Source organism: Syngnathoides biaculeatus, chromosome 12 (genome assembly GCF_019802595.1).
Source record: "Syngnathoides biaculeatus isolate LvHL_M chromosome 12, ASM1980259v1, whole genome shotgun sequence".
In the NCBI taxonomy this organism is placed as follows: Eukaryota; Metazoa; Chordata; class Actinopteri; order Syngnathiformes; family Syngnathidae; genus Syngnathoides; species Syngnathoides biaculeatus.
Window position 1 is genome coordinate 4,570,405 of NC_084651.1, and position 26,870 is coordinate 4,597,274.

The 26,870-nt window shown below is 41.4% G+C and overlaps 1 protein-coding gene across 3 annotated transcripts in view; it reads right to left on the bottom strand.

Moving 5' to 3' along the window:
* The window catches only part of mark1 (MAP/microtubule affinity-regulating kinase 1), a 52,349-nt gene that overhangs the window by 7,236 nt on the left and 18,243 nt on the right, over positions 1-26,870 (bottom strand). For 2 of the 3 annotated variants that reach the window (XM_061837136.1, XM_061837135.1), the window contains exons 3-15: positions 24,714-24,767; positions 12,466-12,514; positions 11,737-11,802; positions 11,490-11,560; positions 10,110-10,166; positions 8,908-9,144; positions 7,184-7,303; positions 6,708-6,807; positions 6,509-6,621; positions 5,354-5,507; positions 2,329-2,510; positions 1,037-1,128; positions 813-953 (exon numbers count right to left, since the gene is read on the bottom strand). In XM_061837136.1, coding sequence (XP_061693120.1) covers positions 813-953; positions 1,037-1,128; positions 2,329-2,510; positions 5,354-5,507; positions 6,509-6,621; positions 6,708-6,807; positions 7,184-7,303; positions 8,908-9,144; positions 10,110-10,166; positions 11,490-11,560; positions 11,737-11,802; positions 12,466-12,514; positions 24,714-24,767 — 1,436 coding nt within the window. Of the gene's footprint in view, positions 1-812; positions 954-1,036; positions 1,129-2,328; positions 2,511-5,353; positions 5,508-6,508; positions 6,622-6,707; positions 6,808-7,183; positions 7,304-8,907; positions 9,145-10,109; positions 10,167-11,489; positions 11,561-11,736; positions 11,803-12,465; positions 12,515-12,543; positions 13,051-24,713; positions 24,768-26,870 lie in introns of those variants that run through there. The other variant, XM_061837137.1, reaches the window with a different exon arrangement.

The window sequence follows — 26,870 nt, forward strand, 5'->3', positions numbered from 1 at the left end:
AGTGCCTGGAGAAAACCCACGCAGGCACGAGGGAGAACATGAAACTCCACACAGGCGGGTCTGGGATTGAACGTCGGACCTTAGAACTGTGAAGCCAATACTTTATCAGCTGATCCACCGTGACGTTGCATCAAGACCATGTTTTGTCCATTCAACCAAACGGGCGGCAACCAGTCGAGGATACATCGCGCTCAGCTGAGGTAGGCACCAGTACACCTGCAATCCTATTGGGGATAACCAGCTCCGAAAATGGATATATGTGTATTATACGCCCACCTGAGAAATGCCCATTGAATTATCATGATGCAAAAACTGAAAAATTCTATATTTAATTGGGCGGCACAGTCACAGTCAGCTGGTAAACCATTGGCCTCACAGTTCTGAGGTCCCGGGTTCAATCCCGGACCAGCCTGTGTGGAGTTTGCATGTTCTTCCCATCCCTGCGTGGGTTTTCTTCGGGTGGGCACTCCGGTTTCCTCCCACATCCCAAAAACATGCAACATTAATTGGACACTCTAAATTGCCCCTAGGTGTGATTGTGAGTGCGCCTGTTTGTCTCGATATGCCCTGTGATTTGCTGGCAACCAGTTCAAGGTGTACCCACCTCCTGCTCGATGATAGCTGGGATAGATTCCAGCATCCCCCGCGACACTCGTGAGGATAAGCGGCAAAGAAAATGGATGGACGGATGTATTCAATTCTGCTATATTTTACTTATCGTGTGTTTTTATACATAGAGAAAACTGCAATTTCTCCCAAATTTACACAGTATGAATAAACGTGAGCTTTTTGGGTATAAAGTATGCACCCACCTGGATTTCAGCTCGGTGTTGTCATCGATGGGGGGCAGTGTGCTCTTTGAAGGATGTCCCGAAGATGACATGGACTTGATGTGACGAGGCCGCGTGGAGGTCGCTGCTGTCGACGGGGTGCTGCCCGACACCTCGGTTAAACTGGCACGACAGAAGACACGGTTTCAAAATGACAGCGCGCCAGAGCTCCGTTTGCACGGCGTGCGAAACGCGAGTGCGGTCACCTGCTGTCTTTGCCGTTAGGAATGGCCGAATAGCGCTCGGTGGAAGTTCGCTCGCACACGTACGTGTTCCTGCGGGTCATGGATCCGTTGGTCTGTGGCGATAAACACGCAAAGCGACGCGTAAACTATGCATTGAGAGGCAAACAATCACCTCGATGTTTCCCGACCTATTTGTGAGTTCCTAATCCTCAATACTGGATTCCGTGATAACAAGCCGATTGAAAAATACCGCAGTGGTGGCATCCTGGTGGCAAGGAACTACTGTATGTTGAAATCTCATCTTTTTATTTATATATATATATATATATATATATATATATATATATATATATATATATATATATATATATATATATATATATAAAGTGCTTTGGTGCCATCTTCTGGCATCTATAGGCAATAGCAAACCGTTTTAGCGTCAAACCTTTTGCACGAAATTTCTGAGTTCAGTCAATATAAACAAATTGGGATATGTAAAAGATTAAAAAGTCAAACAAATGAGTATTAAGTATAAAAGATTGTAAGAGATTCACCCCCAGTTTTCAACCAGCCAATACTTCAATACATGTGAATGTATTTTGTGTTTGATACAGTTTTATAGATGCTGACATGATAAGCGATGGCGAAAACACACTTTTGTGTCTTGTGATCTTTGTGATTTTGCGTCAGTATTTAACTTTTGTAGAACAGTTGAGAAATGTCAGCGGTTACTTAAAACATGGCCGATACTGTTGAAGTTATTGAAGTCATTACCGTAATTTCTGACCAACAAACCGCGACTTTTTTCCACACGCTTTCAACCCTGCGGTTTATGCGGTGATACAGGTCATTTGTGCATTCTTTCTAACGGAAGGGGGCACTCGAGCGGAAAAGGTATATGTGCCGAGGAAGTGACTTTTACCGGCCCTGTTAGCGCTGTGCTAACATGTTGCAGCTGTGTTACTGGTGTGTCTCAGTGATATTTACCGGTAAGTTTTTTTTTAACTGGCCCTGTTAGCGCTAGCGTTAGCATTAGCATGGCGCAAGCATTAAACTCTTTCTGTGTACAGTCTTTCTTTGTAAATATCTCGTGTTTCAATGTGGGCACTTGTGGCTTTTACACAGTTGCGGCTTATATGTATGTACCAAATGGTATTTCCTTTACTGTAGGCCGGGGAATTACGGTAAATTTATATCGAACACAAATGAAGTTATCACGGTGATGCCTTCAACAACACTTCCGGTTGCTCACATGGCCCCTTCAGGAAATCAATTGCCCACTCCTCATTTCAAATGCACTTAAGGGTCCTCACCCCGACACCACTTGTGGTTTTCTTCCTCTCCTGCACGCCCAGTGGTGAGGCGGGAACATCTCCCTTGGAAGTGTTGAGCTCCAGTCGGCGGGCTCCGTCCCACTCCTCTCGGTGGTCGCTCTCCACGCTCAGGGCCTGGCCGCGCCGTGTGTACGACACCGCCGGTGGCACAGAGGGACCCACTAAAAACAGCCAAACGGGGACAATAAATTGACAAGCCTGAAAAAAAACAGCAGCAGATAATGGTTAGATAAAAGGCCTCAATCACCAGATGGGTCCCTCCACAAATAAATCCTCATACTCCCTTGGTGATGGTCCAGTTTTTAATCTTACTTACGTAAGATTAAAGAATCAGAATTAGGCCTTTGGAAGTTCGGCCATAATTATGAGCATTTGGGTGCCTCTTCGTGTATTTAAAGTTTTCTAAATGAAATTTGCAGCATAGAAATAAAAAATAAACAGCAGTGAATAAGACGCTAAGTTTCTATTAATATCAAGCAAAGCCACTCGAAGCCGCAATTTACATATCGCTGTAGACATCTCATCAACTTAACCGCGCAAAGAACACACACTTTTCAATGTGTTGCAAAAGCAAAGTTGATCATTTTATATTTTGAGGTGTTGCAACAAGGGAGCCAGCCACCAGATGTCGCCAGACACAACGGCCCCACGTGACAGGAGGAAGCTGCTTTGACATATGAATTTATACATGGATATAAATTACAGCAGACTAAACATTAGCTGTACTCCTCAACTAATGAGGGTTAGCTAATCTTCGCTACGGCACAGATTCTGAAGGAACGTTTATTTACGGGTTTTAACCCATACTGGGAAGTCCAAATTTAGAGTTGCGTGACTTCGCCGTAGTACCACATTGTGCTCCAACATACCGGGCAGCGCTGAGGTTTACTAGAAAAGATGGAATGGAATTGCGGCAAGATAAACAGGCACAGAAGGTTCCCAACTTATCTTCAGTATTTATCTTCCCAGAAAGCGGAGAGGGGGGCCTCTTGGGGGGGGATTGTGGCTTTTGCTTAACTTTCCTTTCCTATCCTATCTGATAGATGAGCCAGAAGCACATAAAGGAAAAAGTTGTTTGAATTCTAAAAATAATTAGGAAACGTGGCTTGACAGCCAACATCATATTTATTGGAAAAATATCCAAATTAAAATTTAAGGAAGACTCCAGGCGACCGTTAATTTGCACAACTTGAGCCTCTTGGGGCGACTGACGATTGCCTACGACGGGAATGAAATACATGAAGTTGGTGAATAGGCGCTGTTTAAAGCTTTATAGTTACCGCAACATCTATGCTGACTCTGCGAGCCCAGCCACGGTGTTTCGCATTATATGCTAGCATTCGGCTAATAATGGACTTTCATTAGATGAAATTATATGGTTTGGTTGAGCAGATTTGTGTTTAAATATAGATGTTTAGTCCTCTTTTGCTTTGTCCTTCACTTTTAAAGTAAATTTCAACTGGGAGTGACAAATAAAAAGCTTGAAGGAAGTACTGTAATTTCCGGTCTACAAGCTGCGACTGCTTTCACACGCTTTATGCGGTGATGCGGCGCTAGCGTTAGCTGGTTATAAGCCTCGGTACACAAAAAGAGTTTAACGCTAGCGTAGGCCGGGAATTGACCCCTCCGTACAGGGCACTTAACCACGCCTCCTGAAGTGACGTCACGCCACGTGCGCTGACGTAAGACAAACGGTAAAAATGGCAAATACAATACAATACATTCTGAACTGAGACAGACTCCATGCTTCTGATTTCATTCAAATCAACGATATATTATAGATTCTAAATACAATACATTCTTAACTGAGAGAGACGACATGCTTCTGATTTCATTCAATCATTCACACGTAGCAATGTTATGCTAGCGGAGAACGTCTCATTCATTTATACGAGACGTGTATTAAAAATCAAATTTAGGGCAAATCTTCGTGCAAACACAGTCTGGTTAAGCTTCGGCCGCGAGCCAGCAAGAAATCAATACGTTTGTGCAGTCCGATCATTGCTAAATATCGCTCAACAAAGAATAAGTGTGTCAATCGTTCACACGTAGCGGTGTTATGCTAGCGGAGAACGTCTCATTCATTTATACGAGACGTGTATTAAAAAATCAAATTTAGGGCATATCTTCGTGCAAACACAGTCTGGTTAAGCTTCGGCCGCGAGCCAGCAAGAAATCAATACGTTTGTGCAGTCCGATCATCGCTAAATATCGCTCAACAAAGAACAACTGCGTCAATCGTTCACACGCAGCAGTGTTATGCTAGCGAATAACTTCGAATTCATTTATACGAGACATGTATTGAAAATCAAATATAGGGCATACCTTCGTGCAAACATATGTGTTCCGGTTGATATTAGATGGATTTAGTTGATGATGCGGTCTTCCACAAAGTTTGATCCATCGAACGCATTTTTCGTACTGGGTCTTCGGTTTTGGAAAGGGTACGAATCGAACTCCACCAACTAGACTTTCAGGATACCTGTTGTCACTATTACAAAGTCCGTGACTACACCTCTTAACCATATTTTTTGTTAAATAACCCAAATACGCGATAAAACGCGAACTAAACCTACACTGGACCATGCAATGTTGTCTGAGAAAATGGCGAGAGCAAAAACGGGCTTTGGTTTATGCAGATCTCTGGCCTCTGATTGGTCAGTGACGCGGATTGCGCGATATCCACGGAGGGGTCAATTACGGTATATTGCATTTTTATTCTATTGTACTCATACTTGGTGTGCCATCAAGAGATTGACTACACGTTTTCCGAAGTTTAAGACTGTGGGAGGAGTAAAAGTCTTTTTATATGGTTTGTATCGCAGATTTTAAGCTATTACGCAAACACAGTTTCACTGTAAGTGGGCAACGTCTCCTGACACAACATTCACCCAGCAGCGCTCTGAGCCGGGAAGTAAGGGGTTACATTTACCACCACCACCACCACCACCACCACCACCACCATCATCATCATCATCATCATCATCATCATCATCATCCCCACCATGATCGCTGTAGCGGCGCTGCTTCTGATTGGCCGAGATGCTTCGCGCCACTTTGGGATGAGCGGGGGAAATACTGGAGCCGTTGTTGATGTCACTGGTGGGCCGCTGCCGCTGGGCCAGGAGGCTGTTGGTCAGGGGCTCGCTCCCCTCGAACTGCCACGGAAGAGTTGTGACACGGTCAGATATTGTGTAGCGTACAGCGGAACTCAGAATGCTAAAAATGATCATGAAATAAAAATCACATGTGTAGTCCAAAATCAAGTTCCTCCCTATTTTAAGCCCTTGCTAAGGAAATCTTATCAAACATGAGTATGGACGCTGGAGTGAAGAAGAAAACAAAAACACATCACTTTCATACAGAATGGGAGGCGGCCTTATTTTTCACGATGTCATTTTCAAAGTGCGTTTGTCTCATCTGCCAGTGGAGTGAAATGTGTAGCGGCATTTTGGAACTGTTGATGGAAAATACGACGCCGACATTCCGCCGAAAAGCAAGCTGAGAGTGAGAAAAGTGAACGAACTAAAATCCCAATTGACACTTTTCACACAATGTAGTTCAACAGCGAAAGACGCCACCGAAGCATCGTGCCGGGTTCGTCACATCATCGTTAATACGAAGTCCTTCCGAAACGGAGAGATGCTAAAAGAGCCATAGCTGACTCATTGTTCCGATCTTTTAAAATAAAGTGGAAATATTATCTTCAGTAAAATCTCTGCAGCTGATATGTGGAAGGACGTCGCAGATTGTGAGTATTTCTCACTGCATTGGACAAATCAACAGACGTGAGTGACACAGCCCAGGCGCGGATTTTCATTCGTATGGTGTTTAGTGATCATCAACGTGAACTCAGATAGTTACAAAAAATGTTTACGGTTCACTATGTTGTGTTGTGCAATATTGGCTCATGCACAAACTTAAATTTACACCTAAAGAATCCTCAATATACTTAAACAAATACGTTTTTCATTTTTGTAGTGGGTAGATCTCTGTGACTTGGTCATTCTATTTCATCATTGGTCATCCTTAAAAAAAAAAAAAAAAGACACCCCCCTAGTCGTTTTAGAGGATTTTGATACAGGCTGCCAGTGAATGAGTTGAGGTTCAACCACATTTGACACCAGCGATGATGCTGAGATGTGAGAAAGATGCTGACCTCTGGTGCTTTTCTTCCCAGCAGCAGATAAGTGGCCATGACATCATCGTACTTCTGGCTTTGTAAGGACTCTGTAATCTCATCTTTAGGGAAGCCCATGGTCACCATGAGCTCTGTCCGCAAGAGGAAAAAAAAAAATAAACGAGTTACCCTCGCACGGACGATCTTGACAATGACCTCCCCGCGTACCAAAACGTACCTATTCTGGTCGAGTCGCTGAAGTCGGCCTCAGGCTCAATGTACGGCTTGAGCTCCTCCTCCTCGTGACCCACATTCATCCAGTGGTCTCTCATGATTTGCTAACAGCCAAAGACAATTCACACATTGTTTATTTCATTCGTGAAGGTTTCTATTTACAGATAATCATGACTCAGGGCTGTGTGCAACAGCATTGTGAAACATTCTAATCACTCGCAGAGCTGAATAACAAACTGATCGATTGTTATTAGTGTGGAGCTTTGCCCTTGTTTCTGGAGCGAGTGCAGCGGTGGTACAGTATCGACTGTGAACTGGCAACATAATGTTTGTAATGATTCATTAAGCCGGATAACTTTTCCGACAGACACAAAAACAACAGGCGCAATCCAACTGCCTAATCTTCTGCATGCTCACAAAAAAACAACAACAACAAAAGAGCAAATCGTCATGCAGTTAAAGGTAAATATCTAAAAGTACCTCCAAACTGCCACGTTTGACCGGGTTGAGCACCAGTAGTTTCTTCAGCAGGTTTTCACAGTCTGTGGACATGTAGAAGGGGATGCGATACTTTCCCCGCAGGACCCGCTCTCTCAGCTCCTGAATTGCCAACAACAAGGAGGCAAGTTAGCGACGACAATATACAAAAATCAAACGCGATACAGTCAACCCCCACCTAGTCACGGCTCATGATTAAAATCACCCCAGTAATGCCATAAAGCAAAAGGAAGTTAATCAGTTCCAGCCCATAACAAACAAAGTTTTCACAAGAAAAAGAGTCTTATACTTTATGAAAAAGTAGTGATATTTAAATAGAATGTAATAACGTTCACAGATGTGCATCATGGATTTAAAGGGCCACTGTCATGAAATGCATGATTTTTAGTATGTTATCAATGAAAAAAAAAAAAGCAGCCGGAACTGACCCATCTATTTTTTCGCCACAAAACATAATTTTGACATATATGGCTTTTTGTAACTCCCGACATGAAAATCCTCTCGAGGGAAGCAGGAAGTGACATACATGGCAGGAGCGCTGTCAAGCGGACCTGTTTGTTTGTATTAGTTTTAACTGCAGGAAGGTAGCTCGTTGTTCCTTCGTGGTAGCCAAAATGCCGGCTCGTTGCATTTCTGGATATTGCTCGAACACTCGGGAGGATGGATTCACCCTACATAAGTTTCCAAAAGACCCGGTTCGTCGTGAAAAATGGATTGCACGGGTGCAAAGAATGAGACCTTGGTGGGTTCCAAATGACAGGTAGATGTAAAAAAATAAATAAATAATAGTTTGGGGCAGAACACGTAATCCGTCTCTCATAACATAACAAAAGATCCACATACGGGGTGCTAAATGTGTCGAAGTGCGCGTCGGACGGCTTCCGCGTTGGGCTCATCGTGGCCGGGCCGTGGAATTGGATCGGACGGGGAGGCGGTTTGGCCGTGATCCGCATATCATCTAAAAATGGCTCGAAACAATAGGGTAGTATGTCTGAAGGGGTGTGTCCCATAGTAGGGGCTAAAGCGTGTTATCAAGCTCTTGATGGTGCCCCCAAATTTAGAGGAACATTATTAGAATAACTTCCTTTACACAAACAAACAAATGACCCTACACTGATTAAAAAAACAAACAAAAAACATAACCTCCTTATTTGTGGCTAAAAAAATATAATTATGGCATTGAAACTGAATGAAAAGTCTATGCCATTTTGACTTTGTAAAATGTTGCTGCCCCATGAATAATTTTGATAGTTGTGCATTATTCAAGTAGGGCGGATAAACCCCCGGAGTCTCACTCGCCCCAATGATAGAAACAGGAAATTCCACTCTTAATCTATCCATTCAGGAAACACAGAATCATGTCGATGCACGTAAACTTAAAAAAGAAAAAAAAAAAAACATCCAGTTGGGAAATACCTAGCCCAAGAACCAAAGTGTGTTCAGTTTGGTCTTTCTCTTCTCAATGCAAAGTTTTCGGAGCGTAAAATCAAAGTATTTTGTTTACTCTAGGAGAGAATATGTCATGAACTTGTCTGAACTGAAGGAGGAGATAACACTGAATTTATAATACAAAATGTGTTCGGTGTTATAAAAATTGAACTGATCAACCAACAACAAAAAAATCTTGTGGTTGAATGATCAATTAATATTTGATCAATGTTTTTACAGGCAGTTTGAAATAAGCCTCCTCTGTGACGTGTTCCCACCTTGAGGTTTTGTCCGTCGAAAGGCAGGGAGCCGCTGACCAGTGTGTAGAGGATGACCCCGAGGCTCCACACGTCCACCTCGGGTCCATCGTACTTCTTTCCCTGGAAGAGTTCCGGCGCGGCGTACGGTGGGGAACCGCAGAAGGTGTCCAGCTTGCTGCCCACGGTGAACTCGTTGCTGAAGCCGAAGTCTGCAATCTTGATGTTCATGTCCGCGTCCAGGAGCAGATTTTCGGCCTGAGAGGGACGACGGACGACACATTCAGTAGTTAGTAGTCAGTTTTTTGTGAATGCTTTGCTTGTATATGTTGCTGCTTTCGTGTGTGTTTATGAACAATAAAATGACTTCATCATCAATACTAATTTCCATTGTGAATTATATTGTACGCAATTGTAAACTGTGAAACATAATATTGGAATCCATTAGATTTACCTTTTTTGGTGTTAATATGGTTAATTTTTGTTGCTCTGTTAGCTGTCAAAACCGTGCAGGTGCTTGCAACGAAGTAACTTTTCACCGGTGAGTGTATTTCAGTTTAACCTTCACAATTAATTATTATAATAATGAATGTGGAAAATATATCGCTACAATATTATGAAGGTCTGTACCTCCTATTACATATGTATCTTTTAAACCTTCCTGGGCATGCTGCAAATGTTTAGATTATATTCATGTCACTAGGGATCCAAAACATCCAAAGTATATAGATTTAGCGCATCGTTTTCCATAATAATGTGTGTATTTTTTACCATGCTTTTTCCCCTGAGCGGAAGTCAGAGTCTGTTGATCATGGCGGAACCAATGTTAGGATGCAGAGTGCGCAGTCTAGTTTTTATTCTACGTCATTGGGGCAAACCATAAAAACAATCATTGAACTTAACTTAGATACATTGTTCATTTAAGCTGATTTTGTAGTGGAAGTCTGTCGATGTATGACACCTAAAAATGAATGAATGAAAGAATTAGTGCTATTTTTGGCTTTTTCGAGACAAAATCAATGACTGCCTGACACATTTCGGGTGCTTGAGTCCTTTCACAAACTTTCCACCACGTGCTACACAGTCACTTTTGCGGTTTCAACTTGAGGAGCACTAAAATACATACATTTTCACCAAGAGTGTGTTTTCTGGCAAGTGAGGTGACTAAAAAGGTTATGTATTCATCAAAAGAATAATATTCCTTGAATAGTTTGAATCGTCACCTTGAGATCCCTGTGAACTATCCTCCTCTGGTGGCAATACTGCACAGCAGACACAATCTGAAAGACAAACATCACAGGTCTTGAATAATGTCACATTTTTCTTGGCCTGGAAATACAATCCCATGACAGCTATTTTTTTTAATTGCAAATCATTCCCCTCTTGCTGAACTTTTTTGTAATTGTAGTACTGTGCAGAAAAAATGGCAGCAGCGACTAGTCCGCGATTCGAGCTCCATCACCCCCCCCCAAAAAAAAAAAAAATTGCACCTCATGAAGTGATTTTCAGGGTGGTAACAAGTAGAAATAGTGGGACATGGACATCCTTGATTGGTATGCAAAAGAATCACTGAAATAAAAATATTTAATTGATACTTGTTTCTAAAAATTTAAACCATTTGTGGGCAGTGTCCCATTTTTGGGACTTCCTGATTTTAACGCATTATATCCTTCAGTATATCAAAATATTCAAGTGTTTTAATCAGATTCTGGTTTCTGGGACGATCTACACAAAAAAAAAAAAAAAAAAAAAAAAAAAAAAAGTAGCCCTCTCGCGGGCAGTGTCCCATTTTTGGGTTAAGTATACTTTTATTTGGACTTTTATGGTTTATACATTTTATATTGAATTGTGATTTAACTTCATTTTTCCCTCCTTCCAATGTTAATGTCCAAGCTGTCAAGATGTTAGAAATAATAATTAAACTAAGAAAAAAAAAGTCTAACCCTTTTTTTTTTTTTAAAAAATACAGTACAATTCATTTAATACTTTTCAAGCACATTTTTTAAGTACACATCTGTTGTATTAACTGTAACTTTTAAGTACAATTTTATTGAACTGCTAAGAATATTTTTTATTTAACATTTGTGGTCAGTCCAGTTTAATTGTGCTATTTTTTTTAACTAAACGTTTTTTTTTTCCCCGAGTGGTATCCCAATCCAAACACGTGATCAAAAATTGGAGGCGAAAAGGCACAAAAGTGTAAAAACCACTTCCCTAGCGTATGCTTCGATAGTGCACGTGCACCCAATGTTACCCACCCTGTAACACACATGCAAGTCTACAAACACAGCATGAGTCACCTTCTTTCAAATAGGGATACTGTGGACGTGAAAGTAGTGGATTATCTGTCAAATGGGCTTGACTACACTGAATAAAAGCCTCATTCATTCACTGCGTTTTGCTGTCAAATGAACATAAGAGGGTGGGCCCATTGGATCAATGCTGACGACACACCACTGGGTGTCAGCACAAGCGGCTGCAGAGTGCGCGTCAGTCACCCCTTGCGAGCTGCGAGCAAAGGCGAGCGCTCCAGCTTCCCTCTGCAGTCAGTGACACAGCGTGATCTTGTCGCATGATGCCGATGGAGGCCGTCGGTGACTCACCTGCCTGAACTTGGCCCTGGCCTCCTTCTCCTTCATCCTCCCATGGGCCACCAGGTAGTCAAAGACCTCACCTGTAAGCACACAGGGGAACATCACATTCAGGGCGTGTGGACTTGGTAACACCTTGGGCAGAATTACTCATAAATAGGAGTCGGGGCGTGGCTCAAGGGAGAAGCTGCAGTGTGATTTGAGGATTGTGAAATCGCATTCACGCAGTCGAAAAGTCAAGAGAGTGTCGAGGACTCACCGCCGCTGGCGTACTCCATCACCAAGTACAGCGTCTTCTCCGTTTCAATCACCTCAAATAATTTTACTACAGAGGGAAAAGAGCGGACAAACAAGGAGTTGTTGTCTTTTTAATAAACAGCGCAAACCACCGGTGAAGATAGAAAACTCGCCGTTTATTTTCTCATTTGAAGCTCTGTCATGGCTGTCAAATGCATGCTACGCATCTGGAACCCCACTCAGGGTTACATCCAGGCTCTTTAAATTGAGGTTGAAAGTTTGATGAAGTCTAACCAGGTTTGCATTTAGCCATGATAGCAAATTTGTAAAAAAAAAAAAAAAAAAATACAACAAAAGAAAACATTACGAGTACTCGTGTATGACATTTTATTAGAAATTTATGAATGACAAATCTTTGTATAATATGGGTTTGATTTTTTTCATTATTACATATTTAAAAGTAATCATTTATTTCCTAAAACAATTCAGATACAATAAAATAACTATACAAAATATTTTTGTCATGAAAATACTAATAAAAATATTTTATAATGTAGTTTAATACATCATTCATAATTTTGATTGCAGTTATATAATTAATAAAAGAAGTAATTTTGCATTTCATATAATTAATATGTAGTATTTCTATTTTTTAGTAATAACAGGTTTCTTATATATTGTGCCCAAATTTATGATATCGCATATCCCCCACAGAAAAACAAAAGTAATTTTAATATCATTATCAACTTACCAATATTTGGATGATTCAGTAACTTCATTATTCGCACTTCTCTGAAGAGCTGGTGAGACATAGACAGACATTTGTATTTTGGTAAATTGCTGATAAGGCGTGTTTGGGGAAAATGTCATTACGCGTGCCAGGCCAGCGCACAAAGTTGCAAAGTGGATTAGACGAGAGTACTGAAGCATCATGGGACTTGGGCGCTATGTAAGGCAACATGACTGATGCCCCGGCAATAAATCTTGCTCTCAAGGATGATGAGCAGCAAAACAAAAAAATGCACTGACACACTGCAGTATTCAGTACACGAGCTTCCAGCCAATCCAATCCAATCCAATCCAATCAAATCACGCACAATCATCTTTGTTCTCCCAGCATTGTGTTTATCGACTGCCTGCAGAGCTTTAAGAGCAGCTTGGCGTCATGTCAGACGATCTCCTGCAGCCACTTAGAGGTGCTGTTGAATCATTTACATTCTGTGGACTGCCGGAATGAGCCCGGCGCTCTCAAAAAAGCCACTTTCCTGCCTTCTGACGCGGACGGCAATGTCGTCGTCGGTCCTTGTCGGCAGTCTTTGCTGATCTGTTGTCCATCCTAAGAGAAGAATTTCTACTTGTGAAAATTAAATTACTCTCCTAGATGTTTTGTAAGCGGGCGAATGGCCCGCACGTGTTTCTAGGTCAACAAATGGAGTTAAGTGAGGCCCGAGCCCGACCCAGCCGGGACCTCTCAGGTACTTTCTCCTCAAATACCGTCTTCCGGTCTCGCTCTCGACTTCCTATACGGGCGGCTCTCGTCTCATTAAGACTGCTCAAAACTAAACTAAACAAGAATGGAAAGCACTGAAATCATTTATTCATTTATTATAAAACAGTATTACGAGTTTTATTCATATTGGATCGTTTAATATTCTACAGCATGTTTTGTCTACACTGCAATGAAAAGAAATTTTACTATGCTATGTTTTTAACATTTGCCGCTTCACACTGTCAAAACACCTTCAATAATAGAGCTGATCGTTACTTTGTTTAAAATGTGGTAATTGGATCACTAGCGGTATGAGTAGTATGCAAAAAAAGTCAAGTACAGTTCAGGTGTATTTAATGTTTTAGTACAAGATTTTTGCATTTTTTAAAATTTTAATTATGGAATTTTTTTAAATTCAGCTATCATTTAAGTACACTGTTAATATTCAAACATGGCATTATGTTACAGTGTCCTAAAATATTAAATGTGATTTTTAAAAAATATTTAAAAAAAAAAATTTACACTTATGAGGATAAGTGCTTTGAAGAATGGATGAATGTAAAATGAAACAAAATAAATAGTGATGACCAAAAAGAAATGTAAATAATGTCTAATAATAATGTCTGTATATCATATTGCGATATTATATTGCAAAGTTATTATGTGCGCTTGGCACCCCATTAACATACCGTAGATATTGGATATCCAGCACACTAGTTAAATATTATTTTTACCATTTTCATTTTTAGCTTGAAAAGTCATAAATCCCTCCGAATGAAACATAATCGCTGGATCAATTTTCTACCCCAATACTGTGAAAGCCAAACTATATGGTTCAGCGGTTTGTGTGACCTTATTTTCTCATGGCCACGGTTTCTATTCCTCATAATTGTCTGCTCTGTTATTGAAAAAAAACCTCGTAAACAAATCCTGTGGCAAAATCAACATTGCTGGATTGAAAATTCTGTTGTAAGCCTGTTAAATATCTGCAATTAATCAATAAGCAGAGAATGGCCTGAAGTACAAGACAATAAACAAAACGGGCCATGGCCTCAGTTCACGTGACTTCGCCATCGAGATGGACATTCTCCATCTTCATGAATGAGCGCCGGACTAAAGACTTCGCTATCTCATCTTGACGCCTGCCTCTTCCTGCCTCTCTCGCTCTTTCGCTCCCTCTTGTGCGTCACTGCCCTGAAGCCCCCCCGCCCCCTCACATGGGAAGCACGCGTGCACCCGCTTGGAAGCAAAGATGCCAACAGATCTGAGGGGAGCTGTGGAAAACGGTGGAAACGGCGGCGGTCAATAGGAGCTCGATAGGGATGCTGTCGCCGCCAAGCCTGACGACATGTAATGAGAGCTTCGATGGGGGGGCCTCGGTGTCAATGACAATAATATCCGCAGGCGCAAGGCGGAGTCACGTAGTGACACCTTAAGTTTGTTCTGTAGGTAATTGATGACTTAAAATAGAAATCGAAGGAAACTCATGTAAAAGCATGGCAAAAATAAAACGCAAAATGTGCATTGTAAAACGTGCCTGGGTTTCAGTAGCCTGTGCCAGTGACCTATTTCCAGCCACCCAGGGGCACCCAGACTCTCAAACTAGCCATAATTACTGCAGAGGCCCTACATGCACAACAACACATATCAGACCGGGTACACTTACACAGACTGGCTGGACTATTTAAGTCACAGATGCTCCTCCAACAAGCACATTATTGTTACCACGTTCCCGTTGCGCTCAGGAGGGCGTGCGTTTATGTGCACGCACAGGTCGGGCCCGAATAGTGTCAAAAAGAAACATGTCCTACCCTTGATTATGCTTATTTCGGTGGTGTAGAGCTTCACTGTGATACGAATCATCGTCATTTCTTGTGTAAAATATGCTCTTGAATATAATGTGCACCCCTAAAATAAAGAAAATCCTTCTTCCTATGGCTGAGCCTTTTCTAAAGAGTTTTCCTAACCGATTCAGATCAGTAATATAATTAATACTTAAGGTTTACTTGTTTGTAAGTAAGGTATTCGATATTGTGGCTCAATCTATTGTTTAATTCTGGAACTGGAGCTTTACGGAAGCATTTTTCAATCAACCGCGTGGCCATTAGCATGACAGCCGACTTGTACGATGTACTGAAAGCGAGAGAGGTCATCTACCCGGATAACACATTCACTCTTGTTGCAATGTAATAAAAACAGTTAAGATACACTGAAAACCTGCCGAGGGGTGATAAATATATTAACATTCACTGCATTATACACAAGAAATTATGATACGACAACCTTAGAATGTCCAGTCGCAAGACGGAAGGAACGGAGCCACCACATCCTCCCAAAATCCTGCTTCTCACTCCCAATTTGAGAGAGAAGCAGGGGTGGATCAGAAACCGGGACCGTAATTTACCGCTGATCCGTGTACGGTAAAATTTCATTTATTTTTAAAGGTCACAATGCAGTAATAATTGTGAGGCACAGTGGTATTACTGAACAGAAAAGAAATCGCGCAGTATATTTTTATACTAAACAATGTAACAATTTTGTGCGGCAGTGTGAAAAAGACGTAAGACTCAAAAACATGTCCACACGAGTGAATAATGCTTTTTTTTTTTTTTTAAATTCAAGCTGGAGCGTATTAAGGTCGGTCTTTTTGCTTGTACATGAATAAAAGTGATGAATTGATGCAGAATGAATTTCCATTAGTTTCATGCACTCTTACAGAAATACAAAAATTTGTGACAGAATTGAGATGAGATCTATCTTTTCAGTATACATTATTTTGCCATGAGATTTTTTTAAAGTAAAATGTGCCTTGGTTCCCCAAAAAAACAAACAAACAAAATTAAAAAAAAAAACAAAACTTGAATCCCAAGCAACAGTAAAAACGCATCCATGAACACGTAAAGTCATAAATATATGCACGACTAAGCAGCCTCAACATTCGACGTGTCCGCCTAATCGCTTTCCACCCATCTGAACCAGACCGAAGCCACCGTCGTGCCTCCGGCTGGACGGGCTCTCAATGGCTAACGCGGCGTGGCAGGCACGAGATGCATATAAACAGCCATTACGGGAGCGCAGCCCGACAGCGGGCTATTTTACAAAAGGGGACAAAATACACAATCGAGGATGGACTTTTCTCTGAAGGAGCGCCATCAACTTCAGCTACAGGCGATCAAAAGGAGGACTAATGTCTTTTACCGATTCCAAAGCTGTATCACTCTTGGATTTGGATTCCAATGGTCTGAAAAAAAGCATTTCAGCATTGAAAATAAGCAGTTCTTATTTACAGATTAGGCCGAAAGAGAGCCAGACAGAGCGGAGCGGAGCGGGATGATGGGATGGTGGGCAAAGAGGGGATTAACGGCGAGGCCTATTTTAGGGATAGAATGCCTAAAAAACATGACAGCATCAACATCCCCGACCACAGATGTCATATGATGCATTTCCTCTGGCAGATCTCAGGAGGTGCTTTGGAAGCTCGGGCCAACCTCATTTCCTGTGTGCAGAGTCACACCGGGTCAGTGGAATGGCACCGGGTCGTACGGAAATAGGCCGGTTATTTTTCCCGAGATTATGACTTTCAGCGATTACTTCTAAATACTGAAAAACAGACAACGGTTTTGGGAATAAACCTGTCACATTTTGTGATATTTCGGAACATATGCACATTGATCTACTTAATAGAGACCTCAAATAACAATATCGATTAACTTGAAGTTGATTACAGAAAAAGTTGAAGCAAGTGATTATTTTCCCACCCATATTAACGTTACTACAGATTCATAGGCCACTTTTTAGAGAAATAAATTGGCACAGTGGAGTCGAACCAGATGGAAAGAGTGCGTAAAAGATTACTTAACACATTAAGAAGAAGATAAAGTACAATAAGTCCACTGCAAAACAGAAGCAACCAATGCACTCCAAAATCATGTCTGCCAACGCTATGCATCGATGTGAGCTAATTTATTGTAACCGATCACCACCAGTAAGAACTTAGATCTTGTCATGCCCACGGCTGCCAGCGCAATTTCAATCGCTAAAAGTTGAGCAAGACACAAAGTGATTGGATTCTCACAGTTTCTGCTTTTTGGAAGTCTTTTGCTTGTAGTATAATACTTAAAGGGTGGAGTCAAGACATACCCCTGACCGTTGACTGGCAGAGAGAAAAATGGTCTTTCCTTTACGTATACAGTCAGTCACATTTGAAAAATGTACGGGTGTGGTCAGTCATGCCCGCAGATGTAAAGTTGCGGCTCTGTGTTCTGTTTGTAATTATGCGTGTATCCCTTTAAGAGCGGAGGGGGGCGGTGTCAGGTAAACTAGGAAGTAGAAGTAGGCTGAGCAGCAGCTTGTTGTTAGAGACCGTGTGCTTCCATGTTTAAAAAAAAAAAAAAAAAGAGTCTGTGGTTCACTGCACTGGATCGGTTTTCATGTGCATACATTCATTGCGAGTGTGCGACAAGTGTGCAATTGCGCAGTGGCGCAGGTTAGAGGGAACATTGGTCAAGACGACACAAAATAAGCGACGTCTTTCAATATCTATGGATTTCTACTCGTAACAAATTTTACGCACGGGATTTTTCGTGCTCGACTGTGCAGATTTGCAAGCGCGATGGAGCGCGGGTGCATACGCGCCTGTCAAATCACATTGACTGTGTATATAAAACGATGTGAACCAATGAAAGGGGAAAAAAACAACAACTTTCATTTTGAGGATGAGAGGCTGAAACTAATTTTAACCCTGCAGTCCCCTGGCAGGTAAACAAAAATATAAATACAAAAGCAACTTTTGTGGAGCAGTGTGAAAAGAATGGGAAGAATACAAATATTGTCTTTGCAAAAACAAAGCTTGTACTTTTCTTTTTTATAACAGCTATACGCCAAGAAAAAAAAAAAGAGGAAAAACTGGACGTCCTTCATCATCATTGTCCTTTGTTCACGGTCATATTCCTCATCTTAGGGGAGGTCATTGGCTCACTGCACTGTGTCGCAGTGTTAACATCACACAGCGACGTAAAAAAAAAAAAAAAAAAAAGGTTTCATTCCAAACTATTACTGTGAAATGAACTGCTCGGTACACTCGTGGGCTAAGTTCATGAAGAACAGCTGCCATTCTGAAAAAAATCTGCTTCTGTACATGCAGTGGTTTAGCATGCGAGTGCAGTGCCAGATGGAGAGCCCAACGGAGAGCCTTTAAGGCCACAAAAAGAGAACTCAAGTGTCAGATTGACAGACGAACATAAAGGTGATAAGGCGGAAATCCGGAAACTAAATCCCTCACGTAGGAGCCCCCAAAAATGACCGCAAATTACAAATGACAACCAGAAAGAGGGGTTCCTTCGTGAGCTTATGTTCCGCTCCCTGTGGTTTTACTATGATCCTCCTAAAAGACCCATGGTGCGGGGAGTAAAATAGATTGTTTTGCATCACACGATTCTTTTCCGGGATTAAACAAAGGACATTAGCAAAGAACTTCTTCCAACTTTTGGCGTCATTTGAAGGACGCTGCAGCCTTCGTCAGTCATGGATGTAAAAATCCTGAGTCACTCATCAATACCGATGACTGGATGCTGCTTGTATTCCGCTTTTAGACACAGCCCGCTCAGTAAGACAGGAAGCCATATCTAACACAACGCGTGCACTTCTGATCTGTCTCGACAACCACGGCAACCAGAGCCACGCTAATGGGGCTGTCGGCCAGTACTAGTCTGTGCAAATCTTTTTTTTTTTTTTCCCCCTAATTTGCATCAAAGGATATACCATGGTCCCCTGCTGTATTGGAATTCACAATTCTTGCCTCCACTATCGCATGATTTTTCCACAACCACATTTTCATGATTTTTTTTTACAGTATAGTGTGGAACTTCAATTTCTCAGGCCTGGATTTAACGGATATCAGAAGAAATGGACTATCTTGACATTTATTGTGTTCAAAGATATTTTCCGGTCGTTACTTAAACTTGATAGAGGCAGAGAGTAGGACAGGCGTATTTCACATATACAAGTGGCTTGGAAAACAGACATATACAACATGACTAAATTCAACCAACAGATGTGCATCTGTACCTATATGAAGGCCAAGTTGAATGTGACGACATTTAAGCATACAAGTGGCAAATGATCCCGAACATTGGAGACTTTCGGACAGTGTGTGAATCATAATCGCCACAAAATCCATGACAAGAAATTGCATTTTAAACATTTCTGAAAGTAAAAATGAAAAAAACTAAACCAAAATATGGAAAGCAGTCACTCACATTTGAAAAATGTACAGGTGTGGTCAGTCATGCCCGCAGATATAAAATTGGGGGTGTGATTAGACCTTAAAATTATTTACTGAGTTGTTATACCCGACCGAGTACGTAGTTGTTACCTAATACCATAATCATAATTTATTGACATTGCACTGAGACAGACATTTTTAAAAAGATCAATAGACATTAAATTTCAAAACTACCTACTCATATAATCAAATCATTTTTATTTCATCGTGACGTATTGTTATAATCCAGCGTAATTTCCTTTTTTTAATCTCATCGAGTTTCACCACTTTTTCTTGTATTATTCACATAGCCCGACATCCATTAAAGGAACTGCACTTCTTTTTGTTTTTACTTTGACCATTATTATCAAGAGTAAACACAAGCAGCATGTCTTTACAGGATAGTTTTACAGTAAATGTCATTTGGGAGGGGATAACAGTTTGGAAAAAAAAAACAACGTAGTTGATCTTGAGGGGTAAAACACACCTCGAGTCTCAACTCGTGAATATTTATTCATTACTAAAATGTGCTTGCGTCCAAAAATAAAAGCAGCTCAGAGCCTCAAAGAACATCGCCAAAGAATGACTAGACATCTAAACCCAAAAATGTCCTCGTAACATGCCCCGTAAAAGCTCTATGGACTCTAATTAGCGTCACCCAGTTGGCACGTGAAACCCAGCAACACTTGACGACCCACAAAAAGCTAATATTTTACTGCACGACTCACGTCGGTCGGCTAAGGGGAAAAAGAAAAGTTGGTGGTGGGCGTTACCCTTGAATGCGGCCCAAGTCGCGTTGTTCCCAACAATGGCATCGGACATGCTGAGTCAATGAGGTCATGGATCAAGTCCAGGAGACGACTGCTGCATTATAAGACACACACTAGCCCATCTGCATTGCAGATAGGCCTTCTGTATATAGTTACAGTCATCCATAGAAAGGCATTGAAATATGCAACAAGACACCACAAAATCAGGTAGAGCGGCACGATTTCCTGATATATCAAATAGTCACCCTTGGTTTTCATTGGCATAGCTGGAGATTTTAATTTAACAATGCTTAATTATTGGTGCAGTTTACAACGGCGCTGCATCAAACTGAGAAGTGTAAGGTTTCAGTCAAACGCAGTCCGAAAGTCAAATGTTTTCATTAGCAATGTACAATGGACCCTCGATAAAACAGACCCGAATATAAAAGATATAGGACAAAAGTAGTTTATATTTGTTAATGCTGTTGACAGAGAATCTGCCGCTGTCATTTATGAGCGCTGAGGCCCAATGTAGGCAGAGGAACGGGACTGACCTATTTCTGCATCACAGATATACAATATTACTAGTTCCAACTACAAAAGAAATGCCCCCCGTGCCCATGTTGAATGTGGGGCATTGACGGGGTGGCCATGTGTTGATGGTTCAGATCTGTCGTCTATTGTACAAGCAGAGAGAGAGCGGCATGGCTACGGCGTTAACTCTTGAGTAAAAAACATATCTTTGGAGTCTAGAATGTGTGTGTGTGTTTTTTTTTTTTTAGTACAATAAGCTGCTCGCCTTTCGCATCACATTTTGGAACGCCACACTGATTCCTCATGGCTCCAAAAGGGTGTCGGTGATGATGAATATTGCATGTTAACAATTTCATCATGACCAAGCCCACGAGCGTGGCAAGTTTGGAGAAAATGTGATATTTTTGGACATTTTCAAGCTTTTTATATATTTATTTACAATAATTTTATACTGTAGTGGGCATTTTAGAGAACCAAAAAACCCTACAAAAAAATTATTTTGTACTGTAAAATACAAACAACATATTTCACGACCCACACGCCGTACCTGTTCCTTTGTTGGGATCCACTTTATGTACTCTATATGTACTGTGTCAAAAAGTAAATCTAAAGATAACCCAAATATTAAAATGGTTCTCACAAAAATAAAAATAAATGTGGTATAGGTATGTAGTTTGTTGAACTACTGGTAGTTTAAACACCCATACTTGCAGTTTTTCATTTGATTATTTATTAATTCTCACCAAGAACTAGGCATACGCACAGAATCTCATGGTATAATAACTTTTCATCGTATTGCAATTATGGCTCTGAAATGTTTGATTAAATAGCCTATTTAAGTTGAACGCAAGGTATTTTATTATTTAAACAGAATGTTTGGTACGTGGGTAAATTCGAAGCCTCCACTTTTTGAAACCTTGACCGTTTAAAATCAAGGCATAGCTTGAAACGTCACTGGCACATACTTATCTGGAAATGATTTTCACACCAAGAAATACAGTTCCAATTAAGAGCAAAAATATTACTGCTGCGATAGCGCAGGTTAGTGATTCCGGCTGTAGAAGCTGAACTCTGTCGTAAAACGATGACCCCTGTATCAAGTTTGATGATGCTTGCCTTTTATTCAAGCTTAGTGGAGGACCGAGGCATAAGTGTTGTCATTATTTCTTACTGGGAAGATTAAATTGGAATCAGAAAAGCCTCCCGACAAGAAGTCCATTCGACAAAGTCATAAATATGACGAGCGCAAATCAACAAGTCATAAAAAGCATGCATGCAAAATAAAGTAATCATTTATCATCCATAAAAATCCAAAAGGTTGTCTACTTGTGCTGACCCTGCGGAGCGAGGGAGGCAGACGTCTGAAAAGTGCACTGAATAATTCATAACACAGACCTGATTGGTCGCCGCGCTCACATGATACGACGCCCCCGATGCACGGTGTCACCTGGCAGCGGACAACCGAACCCCATCATGTGAATCGTCCGGGCGCCACGCCGGCGTAGGTCTTCATTAACGTGATGTGTGCGCGCAGACTGCAAACTACATAATGGGCTGTTGAACAAAAGAGCCCGGACGACGAAATGAATCCGGGACAGATGAGACGAGCATCTCCCTTGCACTGATTAGCTGAATAACTGCAGACAAATCCCATTACGATCAAAGTAAATTACAGATGTGCTTGTGGACGGAGAACAACACCGGAGGGGAGGTAGAGGTGGGGGGGGTGGGACAAATTCCACACAGCACTTCCTCAAAAGGAGGAAAAAAATGTGACTTGCTATTTCAAATTTGAAAGCATTCGCTTCGCCTATAAAATCAAGAGAACACAGTCACACTCCTGTTGCGAGTTGGAGGCATTCCGCATCATCATGTCATGTGTTTATTACTTTTAGCCTGCCAAGAATTCAACGAGGAAGAGAATTGATTATTCTTGCAGCTAAAAGACACCATTACATTCCTGCAAGGCCGCTGATGCAAAACGCGTTGAAAATGCACGATCGGGCTACTTTCTTGGAACGTAGGGGAGTCGCGGAATACTACAATAAACAAGCGCAAAATTGATCAGGGCAGTAGTATCTTGACTTCTGTGTTTATTTTTTGCGAGCAAACATTTGAGTTTCAAACACTAGATAGTGCCAGCGTGCAGTATACCGCAACAAAAAATTGTTGACTTTTTTTTGGCAAAAAGTCAACAATTCTGCGAAAAGTGATACTTACTGGTTACTTCCACTCCCAAATAAGGTTGACTATAAAACTGAACATAAAATATAGAGAATGAAATATGTATTTCAACAAAACACATAACTTCACCTACAAAAGTGTACTACCTACATGCAAAATAAATGTATAGGGAGTAAAACGTTGGCCACACAGTTCTGAGGACCCGGGTTCGATCCCGGCTCCGCCTGTGTGGAGTTTTCATGTTCTCCCCGTGCCTGCGTGGGTTTCCTCCCACATCACAAAAACATGCAACATTAATTGGACCCTCTAAATTGCCCCTAGGTGTGATTGCGGGTGCGGCTGTTTGTCTCCATGTGCCCTGCGATTGGTTTAGGGTGTAGCCTGCCTGCTGCCCGCTGACAGCTGGGATAGGCTCCAGCACTCCCCGCGACCCTCTTGAGGATAAGCCGCAAAGAAAATGGATGGATAAATATATACATCAATAAATTGATGGATAACTAGTTTTGAAAGCAGAATTCCGAGATAAAAGTAATTGAAGTTACTGTAAAAATGGCTTTGGGAACAAAAACATGCTAGCAATATTTTTAATTTATTACAGGTTCATGAGTGATTTCATGAGCATTTCTTCTGCTAAAAAAGCGCCCAAATGTGAGGGCATAACAATACTTTAAGGGCACTCTATAATTGACATGTGTTTACAGTATGTGGGAGGGACAAAACTCCCAAAAGAACTTAGATGGTCTCTCAAAATTGCAGATTTTCACGGATGGGTCTTCGGTTTACTGAATGATAATGCCTTAAAAGTAAATCGCACTTTATGAATTTAGTGGGAGACTGCCAGAAACAACAACAACAAAAAAAGATTTGCCTTAATGCTACGTAAATATCAAAGCTCTGCGTTAACTGTTGTTTTCACAGGGTGCGATTGTTGTAATGGCTCTTTAATTTGCGCCTGCAACAGCCGCGTGGCAATTTGTTTGTCATGTACAACGTGCGAGAATCAAGGGAGGTGAGCTGTGATAATGTGATGTGCAGGGGAATAAAGCGCCTCTGCCAGTCAAGCCGCAGTATTTTTAGAAGCCAAACTCAAAGCAGGTGGCTCACACACACATTAGCGGTGGTATTAGTAGCAGTGTTCTACTTGCCTACGAGGACTGACTTTTAATCAGCGTGCGCGTCCGTGCATGTTCGTGCATTTGTGCGTATGTCAAATCATGAGAAAGGCCCGGATTTAGACGCAGTAATCAGGAAACGGTCCGTTGTGTCGTGAATGTTGATGTCTGTTCGACAAAAAGGTAAGCGACACAAAGAGGCAGCCGGTTGTATTTTTAGCTGCGGTCAAACCACAAAATTAACCGAGTCAAGAGAGGTGGGTGGGGCTTAAGTGGAAGAGAGGTGGAGGTGACGATATCAAACACAACCCCTGAGGTCAGACTGGATGTGATTACGTTCTACAGCAAAATCCTTTACAAAGCAAAACAGGAAGACCGTAGTATGACGATTGTATCTGCGTTATCTTATCTTAACTGAGATGTGGTTTTTATTTTCTATTATTAATTATCTCTTGGTTAAAATGACCCAATAATATTGGCACTTATTCCATAATAATGGAATCAAATGCGCTACCTCCAGAAGAAACAAAACAAACGGACTTAATTTGAGGCTCTGCTAAAAGGAGTTCAGAACATTCACCCAGCCCTTTGTTATTATTACTATTATTTAAAAAATGAATACATACATTAATGAGTCAAATAGATGACAATAAAGCAAACGTTACTCACCTTTTGTAGACTCGTGGGATTCAGCTGGGTTTTATCGATAATCTTCACCGCCACCTTGGAAGACAAAACATGGGGGTGGGAGGTCAGGAAGGAGAGAGTGAGACAGAAGCTCGCCGAAGTGTCAAAACTAATTCATAGCCTCGTGGGGTTTTGTCCTGTTTGAAGCAAACCATCCTCATCGCACCTTCAAAGAGCTTTCGATTGGCATAAATGGGAAAGATTTGCTCACGACTTGTGTTTTTCTGTGGCCTTCTGCATGCAAATGAAGTGGCACCAGCAAACACAAGACAGATTAGCATAAAAGACAGCCGTGGAAAAAAAAATAAATAAATTGTACATGACTCTGCAGGTCAGGCAGTCTTGGCCCTGCAGATTGCACGGGTCAGCAGCGCGAGGCGTGCAAGCTCAACGATCAGCCCAAAGTGCAAAAGGGAAAACGGATCGGCTTCGCTGCACTTTTGTGAGCATTCAGCAGCTTCTGGTCTTTACTAAGCCTTCCCACTCGCCGCCGTTTACAATATGCAACCACTTCAATCAATACCAAAAACTGCATAGTCACAATCACGATGTCTCTATCAGTGTCTCCCACTGGACACGTTCTGCACTTCAGTGTATTACACGAACTTTTCTGCTTAACGGTGGATAAAAGATTTCATGAATTTAACAAAAATCAAGGTGAAACGATTGTGGACTGTTGTGAACACAAAAATGTAAACAGTGTCAATAAAATGTGTTCTGCACATACACACAAAGCTCTAAAATTACTCTATGAACTGTTTGTATGTGCTGATGCTCCGTGTGTGTCGAAGTCGGAGTTGTTTATAGATTTACAGTATAATTTCTGGAAAATCTATGACAGGGGTCACCCACGTGGTAAGGTCCTCTTCTAAAAATAGCTCACGAGAGAACTGCACGTTCTTGAATTGCTGTTATTTTTTTCCCACCCCATAATCACAATAGCATTAATGGAAATTTGGAAATGGCACTTTAAAAAAAAAAAAAAATTGAATGCCCAAAAATGTGAGCAATTTTTTCCTTTTAGAAGTGTGCATAGAACTGCGAGCACTTCGCATTTTACAGAAAGAACAAAGATTACAATGTGGGGTCAGTATATCAATACCCTGGCAAACAAAATAGCAAAGCGCTTATTCACAGATTGGAGGTTATTCCTGCGGAGCAGCGTTTCTTTAAGACCTACGAGTCGTTAGCCAGGACAGTTAATTCCATCTCAGCACGGATACAACACCTGTTAAACATGACGTGGTAACAGTCGCTACGCACTCACGGATGATTACTACATTTCTTACAATACATGCTGAGCCAGTATTTCCATTTGTGTATTGTCTATATGTGAATTATTCAGCCCGGGTTTATGCTGAGTCACCGCATGAGTCTCTTTGAAAGCATTAAATATGCGTTCAAAAGAAGAAAGTAGGCTGTGGACGGAGGATTTCAGTGCCAAAGCGTCACTGCAATCATGATTTCGGCCGCTAGCGCTTGCCACAGGTTGCCTGGCTGGCGTTTTGGCCGCAGTTTGACCCTGAAACGGTTTAATTTAATTTCCATGATTTCCCACGGGTCAAAATGTTCTGAAGTCGGACACTGAATAAATCAAAACAGTTTTGCATTCCACCGTAGTGGTTCCTGTGCAGTGATTTCTTTGAAGAGACCTTTTGTGGATAGTGGGTAGCTCGATTATGGAATATTAAAATGTTGTTCAAGTGCCTAGTTCCACCACCCGTTGTCATGACATATGGATACATATTGTACAATACAGTGCGCATATAGGGCAGCGATGTCCAGTTGCTAACGTGCCGCCCTCTCAAACAGGCTAACTTCAACAAAACAAAAAATACACAGTAAAAGTAGGAACAAGTAACTAAGTACTAATTCTGCGTCTCCATTTTGTGTGGTCGACTTTCTTCTTATCAAATACTTTTCATACTGTAGAAACTGCTCTTACGTTTGCTTTTTCAGCGCGTCTATATTTAGATCTTCTCGGCACTTGTTCTCTATCAAGCGTGCGAGTACGCCGAGAGCTTCTTGAGTCAAATTCCTGTTTGCTTTCGACATGCGAACCTGCGACAATAATTTCAGAAGCGAACCTGAATATCATAACAGTGATAACACTGGTACGGCATGTATGGTTTGATTCAT